At 39.2% G+C, this 15,716-nt stretch overlaps 1 protein-coding gene across 1 annotated transcript; it reads right to left on the reverse strand.

Annotated features, from left to right (window-relative positions):
- Positions 1–1,875: 1,875 nt before the first annotated feature.
- Positions 1,876–13,761, reverse strand: LOC134880579 (uncharacterized). Its single transcript, XM_063907564.1, has 4 exons — positions 13,452–13,761; positions 11,852–12,254; positions 7,130–7,335; positions 1,876–4,627 (listed from the first exon to the last, which is right to left on the reverse strand). Exons 2-4 carry the CDS (start codon positions 12,240–12,242, stop codon positions 4,532–4,534), a joined length of 693 nt encoding a protein of 230 aa, XP_063763634.1. The 5' UTR covers positions 12,243–12,254; positions 13,452–13,761; the 3' UTR covers positions 1,876–4,531.
- Between the last annotated feature and the right edge of the window lie 1,955 nt (positions 13,762–15,716).

Genomic DNA, 15,716 nt, shown 5'->3' on the forward strand with positions numbered 1-15,716 from the left:
ATAAAACAAAAAAAAACCAACCAGGCAATAAATGAGAAAATAAATGTGATAGAAAAACATTGATTTATTCCTGCTGTATTTCATTCATGAGAACACCAGGAATTAGAGTCTGGAATGTTAATAAATTAAATTACTTGTTTTTTTTATTAGACTTTATTTAGCTGACGCTTTCATCCAAAGCTACTAACATACACTCTTATAGCGTAGATATGCCTACTGAAACAATTTAGTGTTCAGTATCCTGCCCAAGCACATTCCTACATGTTGACTGCAGGGTCTGGGGGTCAAACCGCTGATCCTCTGATTGGTAGACGCACATTTCCCCCCTGAGCCACAGCGCCCAATGACACTGTAACCACTGTGCAATACCAGGGTCATTTCAGGTCTTCATAAAAGCATCAAAACATGTTCTGCAATCATTTGCTGCAGGTCCTGCACCAGATTGTCATGTGTCCTATCGTTGTAAACACTGTGTGTGTGTGTGTGTGTGTGTGTGTGTGTGTGTGTGTGTGTGTGTGTGTGTGTGTGTGTGTGTGTGTGTGTGTGTGTGTGTGTGTGTGTGTGTGTGTGTGTGTGTCTGTGTGTGTCTGTGTCTGTGTCTGTGTGTGTGTGTGTGTGTGGGTGGGTGGGTGGGTGTGGGTGTGCGTGTGGGTGTGTATGTTTGTGAGTGTGTGTGTGGGCAGCGACGGTCTTGACCTATTATGACTCTTAATCCCTGCTGCTTTCCAGATGTGCTGCAGACCACAGCGCTGCACCAACATCTGTAAACATCTGCATCTGTCCTCTCAGAGCATCCAAATCACAATCCACGGTTTGTCCCAGAGTCTACTCCTGTGGCTTTCAATAAATATGAGTGGGATTTATTTATTCATTTAATTTATTTCATCTTTTTAGCAAAAGAGTCTCCTGAGATGCTTTTATTACTTTACTTGCGGGGGGAGGGGGGAGGTGTATTTACTCTACCACTGTACTCGAGTACAACATTGGAAAAGTTCTACTCTACCGAAGTAAAGGTTATTCTATTTAAAGTAACTTTATACATCTACTCCACTACAATTTAGAGACGAATACTGTGTTTTCGACTCTGTTATAACACTCCATACAGCTTTAGTTGCTTTGCAAATTAGGATTTATTATACAAAATGCAATCAAGTAATTAATGATGATCTACTGCTATAGATTAAGGTAAAATGGTTCCTGAAACAAATTCACAACCCAGTAAAGTTACAACCAAACATTTAAAGTGATGAACACGATAAGGCGTCAGTTGTTGTAATACAATGATTATATTATTGTGAAATGGACCATTCTGCATTACTTTTATTTTGTATATTACTTCAAGTATGGTTTGATGTTAAAGTACTATTGTACTTTACTGAATTAAGACTTTGAATGCAGGACTTTTTTACACTGTGTACTTTTACCTACAGTTTTGAGTACTTGGAATAGTTTAGGGTCTCACAATGGACAATGGATGTGATGGCAGCTTTGAATAAAACACACTGGTTCAATTATTCTAAAATTTGGTCAGTGAGGAGTTTCTTTGTGCCAAAAGCAATAGAAGCAACATATACCAGCCAAAGAATAATCCAGTTCAATAAAAATAAACAGTCCTGAACTGTCAAACTATTGGAGCTTCAGACTCATTATCCATCAGAATTCATTTGGTATTTTTAATTATTCACACGCTAAGGGTTTCTTCATGAAACAGGATTTATGGTAAAACAACAACAGAACTTTTTTCCAGTCTAATATTTTATCAAACTAAAAATATTAGTTCTCGTGATATCAAGTGTTATTTATGTAGTCTATAGTTTATACAGAGCACACTGCATCTCTTTCATACTGTCAGACATAAAACACCAAACTAGTGAATATATTTCTCCTTATCTTTATTGTATGAAGAAGAAAAAAAGTACAAAATCATGTAGAAAGTTTACAATAGAAAAGAGTTGAAGAACAGCAAACACACACTGCATGTGACTGACACGGAGCGCAAACAGAACCACAACCATGGACACACAGGCAGTGAGAAGGTTATGTAGCTAGCCGGGCTGGTTCTCTGCTGGGCGTCATGGTGCAGGAATCATCAGGACTTTATACCTCAAGGCTTCCAGAAATGTACAAACAAGACTCTTCTCCAACAAATATACAAAACAATCACGTCTTCTATCAGTCGTTTAAAGAGACCTGATGTCTTGTAATTGCACTGTTGAGGAACCTGCGATACATGACATAATTATACCATGACAATACACCTTTGAATCTGAAGCATGATCCATGTTTCAGTCAAATCCAATAAAAGTTAAAATACTCAACTTAACGGGGTACTTAAATCCAATAACATTAGAGGTACACTGAAAAAACTGCCTTTATTCAATGTATCAGCAGATTTAATATAACTGTACAGTTGAAAGCAAATATTAGGTTCAACTTAATATTGTTGCTTTCAACTAACCTAATACAGTCAAGTGAAATCTGTTGACATAATACATTGAATTTAAGTCAACGGTCGTTTTTTTCAGCAGCAGTGACACACATCAGAAATACCCGGTTGATTTTCAGTGGTTTTCAGTTCAGTGTAAAGATATTGCTAATAGTTTGATTCTGTCTTTCTGTGCTTTGAATAGAATAAATGCAGAATTCTGGTGCTTTCCATTTCCATGAAAAGTCTGGAGAAACCTGTAATAAACCCTTTGTGCTTTACTGCCAAAGACATGGCTAATAATAATAGGATCATTACTTAACAGCAGAGTACCGTTTTATTTGAATGAGCCATTTACTTTTTGTGGCAAGCAAAATTACCACTTTGTAAAGCTGACCACATTCTAAATGATACATTTCTGCTGCCTTTTCAAAATGATGAATCCACTTTGGGTGTGTTCGACAGCTTTAGCTCCCAATCTGTGTTAACAGTTACAACTCAAGTACAGCTTAAATCATAGTTTTGATCAGGAATGTAAGAAAAATAAATAAATAAAGCATTGCGTAAAAAAAAAGAAACAAAAACAAACAGGCTACACATACAGGCTACATTCAAAAATAAATTATGCTCTTTAAATGAGAAATAAACATCTTCTTCCAAACTACAATGAAAGTAAACGCACAACCAAAGGGGTCATTTTACAAAACATCAAATACTTTTTAACAATCAAATGGTCCAAATCATATATCTTTCTTTAAATCATGGAATACCATTTCAAATCCACTGGATTTAATTTTGCTCTGCTAATGCCAACGGCCGGTCAGAAACACAAACATAGCTGTGAACTCTCTCGCTTTGATAAGTCCATCAAAAAATTAATCTTCAAAAAGAATATGTACAGATGGATCTATAAACACTGCGCCAGCTCCTGGCAGTATGAGGAGGAGCATGTCTCTGTCCTTAAATGACCTTAAACCATGCTGATGCAGAGCATTTAAATCTCATGCAAATGAAACTTGCTAACTCAACCCTGTCTGTCTGTCTGTCTGTCTGTCTGTCTGTCTGTCTGTCTGTCTGTCTGTCTGTCTGTCTGTCTGTCTGTCTGTCTGTCTGTCTGTCTGTCTGTCTGTCTGTCTGTCTGTCTGTCTGTCTGTCTGTCTGTCTGTCTGTCTGTCTGTCTGTCTGTCTGTCTGTCTGTCTGTGTGATTGTCCTGCTTTTCAGAGATTGGTTGTAGGATTCGCTGAGCAGAAAGGCACGTGGTGTAGTGAAATGAAGCAGTCTCAGATTGGGAGAAAGGTTCACTCTGTGGAACAACAGCCAACATTTTCCCTGCAAAGCAAACTCAGCATCCAGTTTCACAGTTTATAATAATACAGTAACACACACGTCAGACAAGGGTCAGGTCACGTCCGTATCTTTGTACCAAAACAAAGGGAACAAATTGGAGAGATTTCATCCATTTCCATTTGGAAATAAGAACACATCCTCCAGGAAATGGTATCTGATATTAAACGCTCCATTGGACCATGAAGACCTTCAATTCCAAAACAGCTGACCTATAAACTCATCTGGGGTATAAAAAGGCAGATTTAGAAATATCTGTATTTCAACCTATTCGTTAGAACCTGTGCACACACACACACACACACACACACACACACACACACACACACACACACACACACACACACACACACACACACACACACACACACACACACACACACACACACACACACACACACACACACACACACACACACACACACACACACACACACACACACACACACTGATGGAAGAGACAGCGAGTGGATTTTACAAAATATACAGGTAGGGAAACGGCAGACGGCTGGTCAGCTGCAGCTGTGTACCAGCAGCCTGACAGACAGACAGCTCCACAGCCAGCACCCTGACTCAGTGGTTCAGCCCACAGGTGGCACCAACACATCCAGCTGCTGATCCCGCCCCCCACAAACCCTTTCTTAAAAAAAAAATTGTCTCGATTTCTGGTCACATAAATCCTCCGGGATTGCGACCAATCGGGGTTGTTCCGTTCAAGCCACATTCCTGGATGCATCAGGTCGCCATGGTAACCAGCCTCTTTACGTGATCCTGTAGAGAGTGCTAAGAGCCTGGGTGAGGAAGTTGACGAGTCCTCGGCAGACATCTCTCCAGTCCTGCCAGTGCGGGATGAGACCCTGCAACAGAGAGATATACAAAGAGACGTTAGTCCAAAATATTCGGTCAAGATGAATAAAAAACAAAAGGCACAAAGTTAACTCAAGTGGATGATAACTTATAAGGTATGGAATTCATTTGTCGTCCAAAATAGGACCGACATTTTCCCTTGCATTGTCAGTAAACCTCAAAAACAAAGAGTCCTGCATCAAACAATGTACGGTTTGATCTTTTTGGTAATGCCTTTCGTTATGGAAGCAGTTGAGAAAATGTAAAGTAATTCTAAAATTGGGATCAATTAAGTAGTCTTATCTTATTCTATCTTAGTTGTTTATTCCTTATGCCTCTGCCTCTAAAAATAAAGACTCAGAGGTAAAACATTTTCTTTTTCATATTTTGCAACCAGGAGAAGCCCAAAAATGGCCACAAGGTATAGACTGTTGCATGTGAGATTAACGGCGGACAGAGAGATCCACACAACCACACACATGTTCTCCCCACAGGGAGATGATAAAACAAGTTGGATTATTAAATATCTGACCTTTTTTCAGGCTGGCCAAGATGCTAAAAAATGTGCATTTATTGACCCGACATACAAACTGCATTGACTAAATCACATGATTGCAACTTCATGCAAGTCAATGGTGTTCCCTTTGTTCTGTTGGCAGCAGCTATGCCAGAAAATCCATTTGACTAAAGTGAATTTAGACAAAGACAAAGGGTTGGAACCTGTTTTTTAAAAGAGTTATTGTTCTTGAAGTGCTTCAGGGAACGTTTACAGCTGCTTCAGCATTCTGAACACACACCAAGTGAGCCAAATAATTTAAGTTTGAATATCATGACTACCTGGGGGGAAAGGAACTAATCCTAGAGGAAACATCTTCTTCTTTTTGTGAACAGGAGAAGGATGTAGAAGAGAAAAAGAGACAACATGCTGTATGGTGTGGAATTATGAAAAACTTGAACAAGAGGATAAACAAGTGTGTGTGAGTGTGTTAAGATGCTACTCTGAACTGTCTGAACCTCACGTGCCTGTGGTTAACCCTCCCTCCCTCTCTCCATCCCTCCTTTCTTCCTGCTTTTGTTTTCTAACTGCTCTACAGAAGAAGTGTGTGGCTGTGCTTTTGGCTCGGCCCGGCAGTAAACAAAAACATTTCTGTCTGTCTCCCTGCACGGAGCGGACAGACAGCTCCATGAGGGCACAGACCTGCATCACACGCCTGCAACAGGAGCTGCTGCACCCTTATAAAGCGTGTGTGTGTGTGTGTGTGTGTGTGTGTGTGTGTGTGTGTGTGTGTGTGTGTGTGTGTGTGTGTGTGTGTGTGTGTGTGTGTGTGTGTGTGTGTGTGTGTGTGTGTGTGTGTGCACCCATGTGTGTGATCCATGATCCGTGTCTGTGTGTGAGTCGAGACTATAGGTGACGTCATCTTTGTTTATGTGCATGAGGCGGGACAGCGAGGGAGATGTGTGTGTGTGTGTGTGTGTGGGGGGAGGGAGGAGGAGGAGGAGAGTTGCTGCCAACTCCTCACGCGAACTAGACTACAGGGGAGGGAGGGGGAGGGAAATAAAATCATAACACTAAAAAGGAAACAGACAGACAGCAGTGTACAAACATACTATCATTATGTTGTTTGGGTGTGAAATCTGTTTTGTGTTTAGGGCGTCTTTTCTTCGCTCGTGTATTGTTAAAAACTATTGTACTAATAAAGTACTTAAATGTACAATAGAATTATAAAGAAGAGAGCAAGAGTGATGAGGAAGGAAACTGTAGAATATATGAGAGGGAACATGAATTTGAAATACAAAATGAATTTTGTATTACAGTTTCTGAAAAGCTCTCATTTATATCACTTATTACTGCAGAGACAAAAGAGGAAGGAGGAGAGGGAGGTAGAAAGAGTTTAGGACTGAAATGTGTAAAAAAAGATCCACAGTAAAAAGTGAAAAGAAAGAAAACTGGCTCACAGATGTCATTGATTAAATCTCACACGCGAGTATTGATCTGTCCTCAATACGGCCCCACACACACACGCACGCACGCACACACACACACGCAATAACATGCAAACTCACATGCTCAGCCATGCAAGAGCACATTGAACTGATACAGAAATTGTGTGTGTTTGTGTGAGACCAAGTGAATCATTGTGACACTACGCACACACACTATTCCACTGTAAAAGGTTTAATTTACATTCATTTTTACAAACCATTATTCCTGCATTTCTTTGCGCTGCTTGCACAATTTTTGCAAAATGTTATGTCTTCTTCTTTTCATGTCTAAAGTATACTGTATGTTGCACAGTTGGAGGAGCATGGGACAGATTTTCACTGTAGCTATTTTGCATATGACAATAAACCCTTTGAATCTTTGAATTAAACCACTCTAGAATCCTTCACAATAATGAAACTGAATGCTCAGGTGTTTCTAAAATTGTGATAATGACGCTGGATTGGAGTAATTTGCCTATCTTACAGCTAAATACACTCTATATAACGCATCGAAGCCCTGCCCCTCTTACCACTCTGTGGAGGACTGTGGTGTTGAGTTCATCTCCGACGGTCCTCAGCTGTTGGGCCACCCTCCTGATATCCTGCTCCTGCACTGCCTCTTCTCCAGGGGCTCTGTGATGAGGGGAAGCCCAGGATAGGTGCTCGTTCTGGGGCAGTAGGTCCGGTAGAGGCCCCTGCCTACTGGAGGCCTCCTGGGGCTCCTCTCTGTGCGAGTCTGCAGCAGAAAAAAATGCTAAATTAATTCAGAAATGATATACTTATATAACAAATATACATAAAACCATGAATTTCCCCATATTTATTTTATAATTTAAAGTAGTTGTTCCTTAACCTCTTACTCTTTGTCTCTCTCTTGAGAAAAAAGTTCATTGAAAAGACACAAGTGTTTTATTCATACACTTCAAGTGTGTGGGGGGGGGGGTGTCTGTGTGCACACAACAAATAGGCAGGCAGATCAACCTGGGAGACCACACATGCGTGAACACACACACTTCCCAGAAAACTTCACTTCACAAACAGAAGAGATAAGTTCCCATAAAGGTAAACACATTATTTTCACAAGTTGCATAAAATAAAAGAAGCTACTCTCAAAGTGTATCATATTTCATAGAGAATAGCAGAGGGAGTTTTTAAACTGCAAAACTGTGTAAACATTCAACATTACAGAAATAATGACAGCATCTCCTATTGGGTTGTTCCGTTACCACAAGTTCCTAAGGAGCCTGATGGGGAGTCTTTCTCCTCTTCATGGAACTTGGGAGAGTAATCTCTTAATCTGCTTAATAAGTCTGGTATGGAGAGAACTGTATGTGTGTGTGTGTGTGTGTGTGTGTGTGTGTGTGTGTGTGTGTGTGTGTGTGTGTGTGTGTGTGTGTGTGTGTGTGTGTGTGTGTGTGTGTGTGTGTGTGTGTGTGTGTGTGTGTTGTGTTTACAGATCTAGAGTTGTTTTTTCTAGAATTGTCCCTTCTGTCTGGTTGCTTTAGCGTGACAAATCGAGGTTTGAGGGTTTTATGAAAGCTGAGATGTTTTAAGATTTTGTTTTTTTAACATGTCTCTTATCTCCCATGTTAACCTACTCGCTTGTTTATTTTTTTGCTTAATTGTCTGCTTTTTTAAGTTAAATCTTATTATGTAATAAATAATGTGTTTAGAATTATATACAAATAAATTAAAAAAGGGTTTTTTCTCTTTCTGCATTTTATAATTGTTTTTAACATATTTATAAAATAAAGTTGGTACATTTCATAAAATAAATGTATTGTTCTTGTTTGATTATCTATAATAATGAAAAATGATTTAATATATTACATTTAAAATCATTTTCTCTGTCATCGTGTAGTTTTAGGTTCATTTTTTAGATAACCTGTGTTCTAACCTTTATCTTATTTCTGACTTTGTCCTCAGCTTTCCTGTGAATGGACCCCTGTCTCCGGCAACCACAACTCTTTGTTGCCACAGAAACCGGCACCCCTGGCAACCACATCATCTACTTTGCTAGGAGGATTACAACTGATCCTTTAAAGATGCAGGTGACTAGACAGAGGGGGAGATGGAGGCAGAGAGGGAGGAAAGAGAGAGCGGGAGAAAAAAATAACAAACGGGAAACACTGGCTTGTTGCCAAGGTAACTTGAAGCCAGCAAGACGTCTCTATGCCATTGGCCGGCAGAGTAGGGGACTGAGCTGTGATAGGCTGGAGGGAGGTAAGGGGGCAGGGCTGGAGGTGAACTGGTCTGTTTGATAGGCTGACAGAGTGACAAGGTGACAGAGATCCTGAAAGCAGATAAATATGGGATGCAGGAGACTGCAGGGGGACTTGGTTGCCGGGTGAAGGGGTGGCATTACAAATCAAAACAGACTAAAGCAGATAAAGCTTAATGTTGATAGACCACCAATTTACTTATGCTGTTAATTAAATAACAAACAAATTATCTGACTAGCCAAAGAAATAATAAATAAATTAACAAACAATTTCCTTCCTTTTTTTATTCAGCTAATTTATTTAGCTGATGCTTGGATCCAACATCTCTTACTAAAAATGCAATCAAATATATATATATATATATATATATATATATATATATATATATATATATATATTTGATATAGAACATCAATAATCCTGCAAGGACATTAGCTTCCAAACCTTTTTAAGTGCATTTTAAAATGTATCTTTTAATTTTATTTTATTAAGTATCATTTTGAGGTACTTGTATTTTACTTGAGCATATTCATTTTATGCTACTCAATTCCACTACAATTCAGAGGTAAATAGTGTACTTTTACTCCACTACATGTATTTAATCCCTTTAGTTACAGATCTGGATTAATGATGGTAAATATAATCAGCCCTTAAATCAGACTTTAGTTCACCTGGAGTAAATCCAGCAGCTACCCTGCAGTATACAAAGCCATTCAAACTAGCTGCACCTTTACCAGCTCTGAGAACACTTTAATGATCAATCATTATAAAACATATCAGAGATATTATTCTGAAATGGACCAATCAAACAATGACTACTTTTACTGTCGCTACTTTAAGTACATTTAGAGGAGAGTACTTTCTATTTTTACTGGAGGAACATTTTGAATGCAGGACTTTTACTGTGACAGAGTATTTATACACTCTGGTACTTCTACTTTACTCAAGTACAAGACCTGAGTACTTCTACTTTTACTCAAGTACAAGATCTGAGTACTTCTACTTTTACTCCAGTACAAGATCTGAGTACTTCTCCACCTCTGTATGCACACAATACAACAAATTAACTTACAAATCGACACAAAGTCTTGGATAGTGACTGTTTACCTACCTGACATGCTGGTACATTTACAGATTATCTGGACAAAGCCACATTGATTTTTGAATAACTGAAAGTGTCTGATTAATTCATTCACTAGGTTGCTGAGTATCTAACTGAATAATTCCCTATTTACTGAGTGGATAACCAAGTGACTCTCCCATTAACTCACTCACTGTTTGATTCATAGCCTGATAAACCTGATTAAATAATTGTAACTCTGACAGATTAAACTAAGCTTAAAACCAGAGAGAGGAGCTCTATTGGGCAGACTACAGACTGACTGGGAGACTGAGTTCTGCCTGGCTGAGGAAACGCAGCACATTGTTTCCTCTGCAGCCAGACTGCAGCACAAGACATGTCTGAACATGCCTGGATGCACAGCTGACCTGAGAGAAGAAGGGGGGGAGGGGGGGCAATGTATCTGTTTACACCTCTGTCACAACATGAAGACACATTGACTAATGTTAACCTGCTTTTCCTGTATCCTGTGAATGCCTACACCTGAATTTCCCTCTCTAAAGCCTCCAAATTCCCCTCCAGGATACTTATCTAAGTTTAGACTCTGCGTGACTCATCCTAACATTATATAAGGTGTCTCGCTCTTTACCAAACTCAAAGTGCTTCTGTTTTGACTGAACATATGAGAAAAACTCCAATCAAAACTGCTGCAGATGAAAATGATAAACGTATAGCCATGTACCTGTACTTAGCCTGTATTCCCAAAATACAACAAAAAAGAGACATTTTTGACAATATAATAATAATAGGTCCAAGGTCTATCCATGAAAGAGATCCCAGTCCCACTATAGAGATAATAAAAATGTCAAAAATAATTGTACTATAAAATGTCAAATGAATTTTCAGTGTTAGAAACCACCATTGTCATAGTACGTTCCCCTCCTCTCACCCCTCGTGAACTCCAGACAGAAAGACTCTGTAGATTGTCTCATGAACAAAACCGGTTTGAGCTCAGTGGTCTGCTGGCTACAAGGCCAAAAGCGTCACATGTTTATTCCTCTGACAGTTGTAACACACATCCTCTTCATCCCTCCACCTGTCCCCCATCAACACTGCCCAAACAGTCTCCTGTCATGAAAACACGGCACAGGCTAAACCCATACTCTCCTGCCAACTTCTGTCTTTATTTAAGGGAGGAGGTCTCACTATGCTGTGAGGAGAGCTGAGTCATGACTTTTGGTCAGAACTTGCATCCACTTTTATCTAATGTTTATCCTACAGCAGGGATTGGCAGTGAATCAATGTTTAAAATTCCACCACAGGTCACCAGAGAGTAGTTAAACCGGTCAGACACGGACTATATCATCATGGGGACACAAACATATTATGTGTTTTAAGAAGTGTATTAATATTTGGATTTTCTGTGATAGTTATCTAACAAATTGTCTTATTGCATTATATTTTATATATATATTTAAAGGACTTCTCATTAAAAGCTTTTTTAATGGGAAAGCTTCTCATGTGTTTTTGTCTTTGACCTCCATGAAGCCAATGCAACATTATTATTTCCACAGCTAGTGCTCAGTATGTAAAATAAGCTTTGGTGTAAGTTCCTTTTTTTTTTTTTTTTTTTTGCAGATGCTGAAAATGACATATTTATACACCTCTGCCCTTAATAGTATACATGTATAATAATTCAAAAATATAGATCTGTTTCCACCTTCAGATGAGGCCAAACATATCTGTGAGTTTCTCTCTGAGGTAACTGTGCTAAACGATAAGTGATGTGCCTGGTGTTGATCCTCTATCCCTGTCTGTCAAATCAAAGGGAGAGCTAACCCACATGGTTTCAACAACACAATGCTACAACTTACATCCTATTACTAAAGAGATATAACACATTTTGTCCCCCAAAAATAACTTAGATCACGCTGGATTTCTTTGATTAAATGTGAATAGGACTATCTTACCTGACTGCTCTCCTGAGAAGACACTGGGTGCAACTGCGCCACGTCCCCTCTCCTCCCTCCGATGGCAGAGTGGTGAAGGAGGCGTTGGTGATGGCGATAATGCAGGTAACTGCTGGTGAGTCTGGGGCTCGTCCTGGACCTCTGGGTTGGGGTAAGGCACCGGGTATGACATATAGAGAGCCTGCAAAGGTTGCAGATGGTGGTGGTTTTGGTGAAGGTCTAAGGCACCGGTGCCAGTCACAGAGCCGGTGGTAATGGTGGTCGTGGTGAGCAGACCGGGCCAGTTGTAGAAGGGGCGAGGCAGCTCCATCCGGCAGGTGCTGTGGCGAGGGCCGTCTCCTCCTTCTCCTTCAGTTTCCCCGGCGCTCTCGATGGTCTCTGCACGGGCCATCTCAGTAGTAGCCTAAATCACACACAACATGCACATATGTCAAACAAACCAAGACAACATATACTGCAGCATCAAAACTAAATGTATACACATAGTCGTCTAAAAAACAGACAGATGGAATGTAAACAAACAACAGTGGCCCTGAGAAATGAATGCACTAAAAAAATAAGAAAACACGTGCAAATAGACAAAACTCAAGCACTTGTTCGTTTTTGAGTAGTATTTAATTGATATAATTATATATAATATAATAATTGATAAGATATACTTTTTATATGATATCTTATCAATACAAATACATTATATTATCAAAACAATCATTTTATTATAATAATAAGATAATACATCTCATACAAAAAGCACCACATAGCACACATATACATTTCTAGTTGTACGTTTCAGCCCTATTGAGCTTCTTTCTCCACCAGTTTGACCCAGCAACCTGCATTAGAAAGGATCTGACCGGCCGCTAGGGGGCAGCAGCGCCTCCCCTCTTTTAGGGCACGAGACTTGTTTGTAAACAGATCCGCGCCGATCGTGCACGAGGAATCACGCACGCGTACACATCATAGGTACAGATACACAAACGCACAGAAAGCGGAGCCACGCCGGGATTTCTCTCTGCTTCGGCAATAAACTGATGATATGTAGGAAAATATCGAGAAAATAGTGACGATAAATCCTCGACGCAAAGTGTCATTATATATTCTATGAAATCCAGTGTATTTCGGGTTATTTTTAAAAAAAAAACGTTTTGGGAAAATTCTTAAAGATGTGGAATTACAGAACAACATCCCTGCTTTAAGTTAAATACGTATCATAAATGCATTATTCTTTGAGAAATCAACCAGTGTTAGACAGTTCTCCCGTTCTGGGGTATTTACCACTGCGAGACACAGCTTATTTGATTTATATCGCAGATAAATATCGTCAACCTTTAACTCTGATTTATGATTTGTTTCCGTTCACGTTTCTGAATCTTAGATGTCTCATAGAACATTTTAAATAACGCGAAAGGGTGGAAGGGTCAATACTGTCTGTTATTAAAAAAAAGAAAGTCAATGTTGACAAAATCATTTAAAAGTAGATATGTACCGATACCATTCTTTTTCTCTGACAGCTGGACAGATGATGCATCTTTAAGCTGTCAAAAACTCATACAACTTCTGCGGCAGTAAAGAAGAAGGAATTTCTTGGTAAAGCACTTACTGGCTGTATCTGACGCTCCGTGGTGAGGCTGTGTGCAGGGCAGAGAGCAGCCGTAACAGGTGGACATCAGAGGGGATACAATGTGCCAAAACAACCGGCGAAGTATCAGAAAATGTTGAAAGTCCACTCGGGAGAAATCGTGTCATTCCATGTCAAACATCTGGCGTTGATTGTCACAGTTTATCATCAGCTTGTTGTTGTCTGTTATTAACCCATCAGAACAGATATACCGACGAGAAGAACTGAATAACAGAGCAGCCTTTTTCTCGGTGCTCTTCTCAGAGAAGTCTGTCAGGTTTGAGCGTTCTTCTGCTGCCTCACTATCTTTGTCAGCGCAGAAGAACAAGCGCCAACTTCCGGTGTTGACTTTCAGAAGAAAACGCACCACAACATTAATTGATCTCATTAAATTGTCGTGTTGTTCACTTTTGCACATTCCTGCACAAAACAACGGAGCCCTTTTATTCCTCGGGTATATTTGTGAATTTATTTTTTATCTTTCTTGACTTTTGCAGTCCTTGCTTCGTCGTTTTCATTTTCTTTTCCTATATGTGTATTTTTATGAACAAAAAATCTGACATACCATGTCTAAACATGCTTTTACCATAGGGAATGAAAATAAAATGTTATTTATTTATTCATCAGGACAGTCAAACATGTATTTGATTGTGTGTCACATATGTATCTATGTGAAAAAGAAAACAGTTATATTAACAGTGCAGGATACATCGTTTACAATTTATTTTTATTTTTTTATTGTATCCTCTATTTCAATTTCTTTCTGTACCGTTCTCCCCAAGAATGACATTTATATTTTTGTCTGTCCCGCTTTTATTTTGATGGTCAGTTCTCGCTGGGGAGACCACTTCCGTCTCCTCCGGACAAGTGCTGACATGCTCCTGACAGGATGCTGCTGTCTGACTTTCTCTCTTTCTGTTCTGTTGTTTTGTTTGTAACAAACTGCGACTTTGTGCAGCACTTTTAAGAAAACAATTTAATATTTCCTGCATAATAACTGTAAGTGCTTTCACATGTCATTCTGTTAACTTAGTCTTTGCGACGTAACATTTAACCCCTCTCACATCCTGTAGTTTTCCTCCGCCTCCCTCCTCCCACTTCTTATCTCACACCTCAGGACTCAAGACGTTTCCTCAACATGTGACAACTCCTCACAGGAATCAACAAAAACATCCCCCCACCCATCCACACACACACATACACACCCTCCTCCTCATCCCAGCTGCCTACCCAAATTTCCTGCACAGTTTGACACATCTGGAGCAGCTGTAAAGTAACACAATGTGATCTTGTGTGGTATAGAGCTGAGTCAGCTCTTTTCTGTGCAGTAGATCTGTTTATTGTAACACATTTGTTTCAAGTGTCAACACTATTATAACTATCATCAACTATGATTTCTGACATTTGGGATTTAGTTTAGGCTAGACACCTCTTGAAGGAGTTTTCAACATGTCCTCCTGTGTTTTAGTAGAGTGGTTTTCGTGATTATTAGCCTTTTAACAAAACACCGTGTTTAATGCACTCAAAAAAGGCCGGCAGTGATGTGTAACAACAACTGTGGCGGTTTGAGTGTTGTGCAAACAGCGCCTCAGTATTTACTTTTGAGTACCTGTGATTAGAGTCTAGATGTTTTACTTTTACAGACTGCAAAGAAGATGGGAGAAAATAAAGAGTGCCTTTCCCCTCTTCTTATTTGACTTTAAAGATGATCGTGATCTTATTCTGAAATTTGCAGCGGTGGAAGAATTATTCAGATATTTAGCTTAAGTCAAAGGAATTGACATCAAAATATATTTAAAGTACAAAAACCAGAAAATGTGAGGAGAGTTTTCCTTAACTACAAGAAAAAAATGATCATAAATTGTTTAATTGTATTTTCTATTAATAATCTCAAATTGTGCAAGTACATTAACTTACTAACTAGCTAATATATATAATACATGTAGTGGAGCGAAGTTAAGTTCAATTTAATTCAGTACTTGAGTAAATACGTATTCACATTCCGCTACAGACACATCATCATGGTTATACAAACATGTTATTTTGAGTTTATAAATAAGTATAATTTTGATCCAGTCAAATGAAGATTTGATCTAGCAGCACTGATGTAGTGCTATATAATTATCCAGCAAAATGTTTATTGCATTATTTAATGGGAAAACAATGTCTTTCTGAGAAAGTTACTCATGTGTTTTTGTCTTAGATATCAATGAAGCCACGGCAACATTCTCGTGTTTTTGTCGGTGC

Source organism: Eleginops maclovinus, chromosome 18 (assembly GCF_036324505.1).
Source record: "Eleginops maclovinus isolate JMC-PN-2008 ecotype Puerto Natales chromosome 18, JC_Emac_rtc_rv5, whole genome shotgun sequence".
NCBI lineage: Eukaryota > Metazoa > Chordata > Actinopteri > Perciformes > Eleginopidae > Eleginops > Eleginops maclovinus.

What these genes read in the sequence shown, in the direction of transcription:
- LOC134880579 (XM_063907564.1), bottom strand. Translation starts at nt 12,242, where the DNA reads ATGGCCCGTGCAGAGACCATCGAGAGCGCCGGGGAAACTGAAGGAGAA. An exon ending in CTTCTCAGGAGAGCAGTCAG is followed by an intron (nt 7,336 to 11,851) that starts GTAAGATAGTCC and finishes TTTCTGCTGCAG; the next exon opens with ACTCGCACAGAGAGGAGCCC. An exon ending in CCACAGTCCTCCACAGAGTG is followed by an intron (nt 4,628 to 7,129) that starts GTAAGAGGGGCA and finishes TCTCTGTTGCAG; the next exon opens with GGTCTCATCCCGCACTGGCA.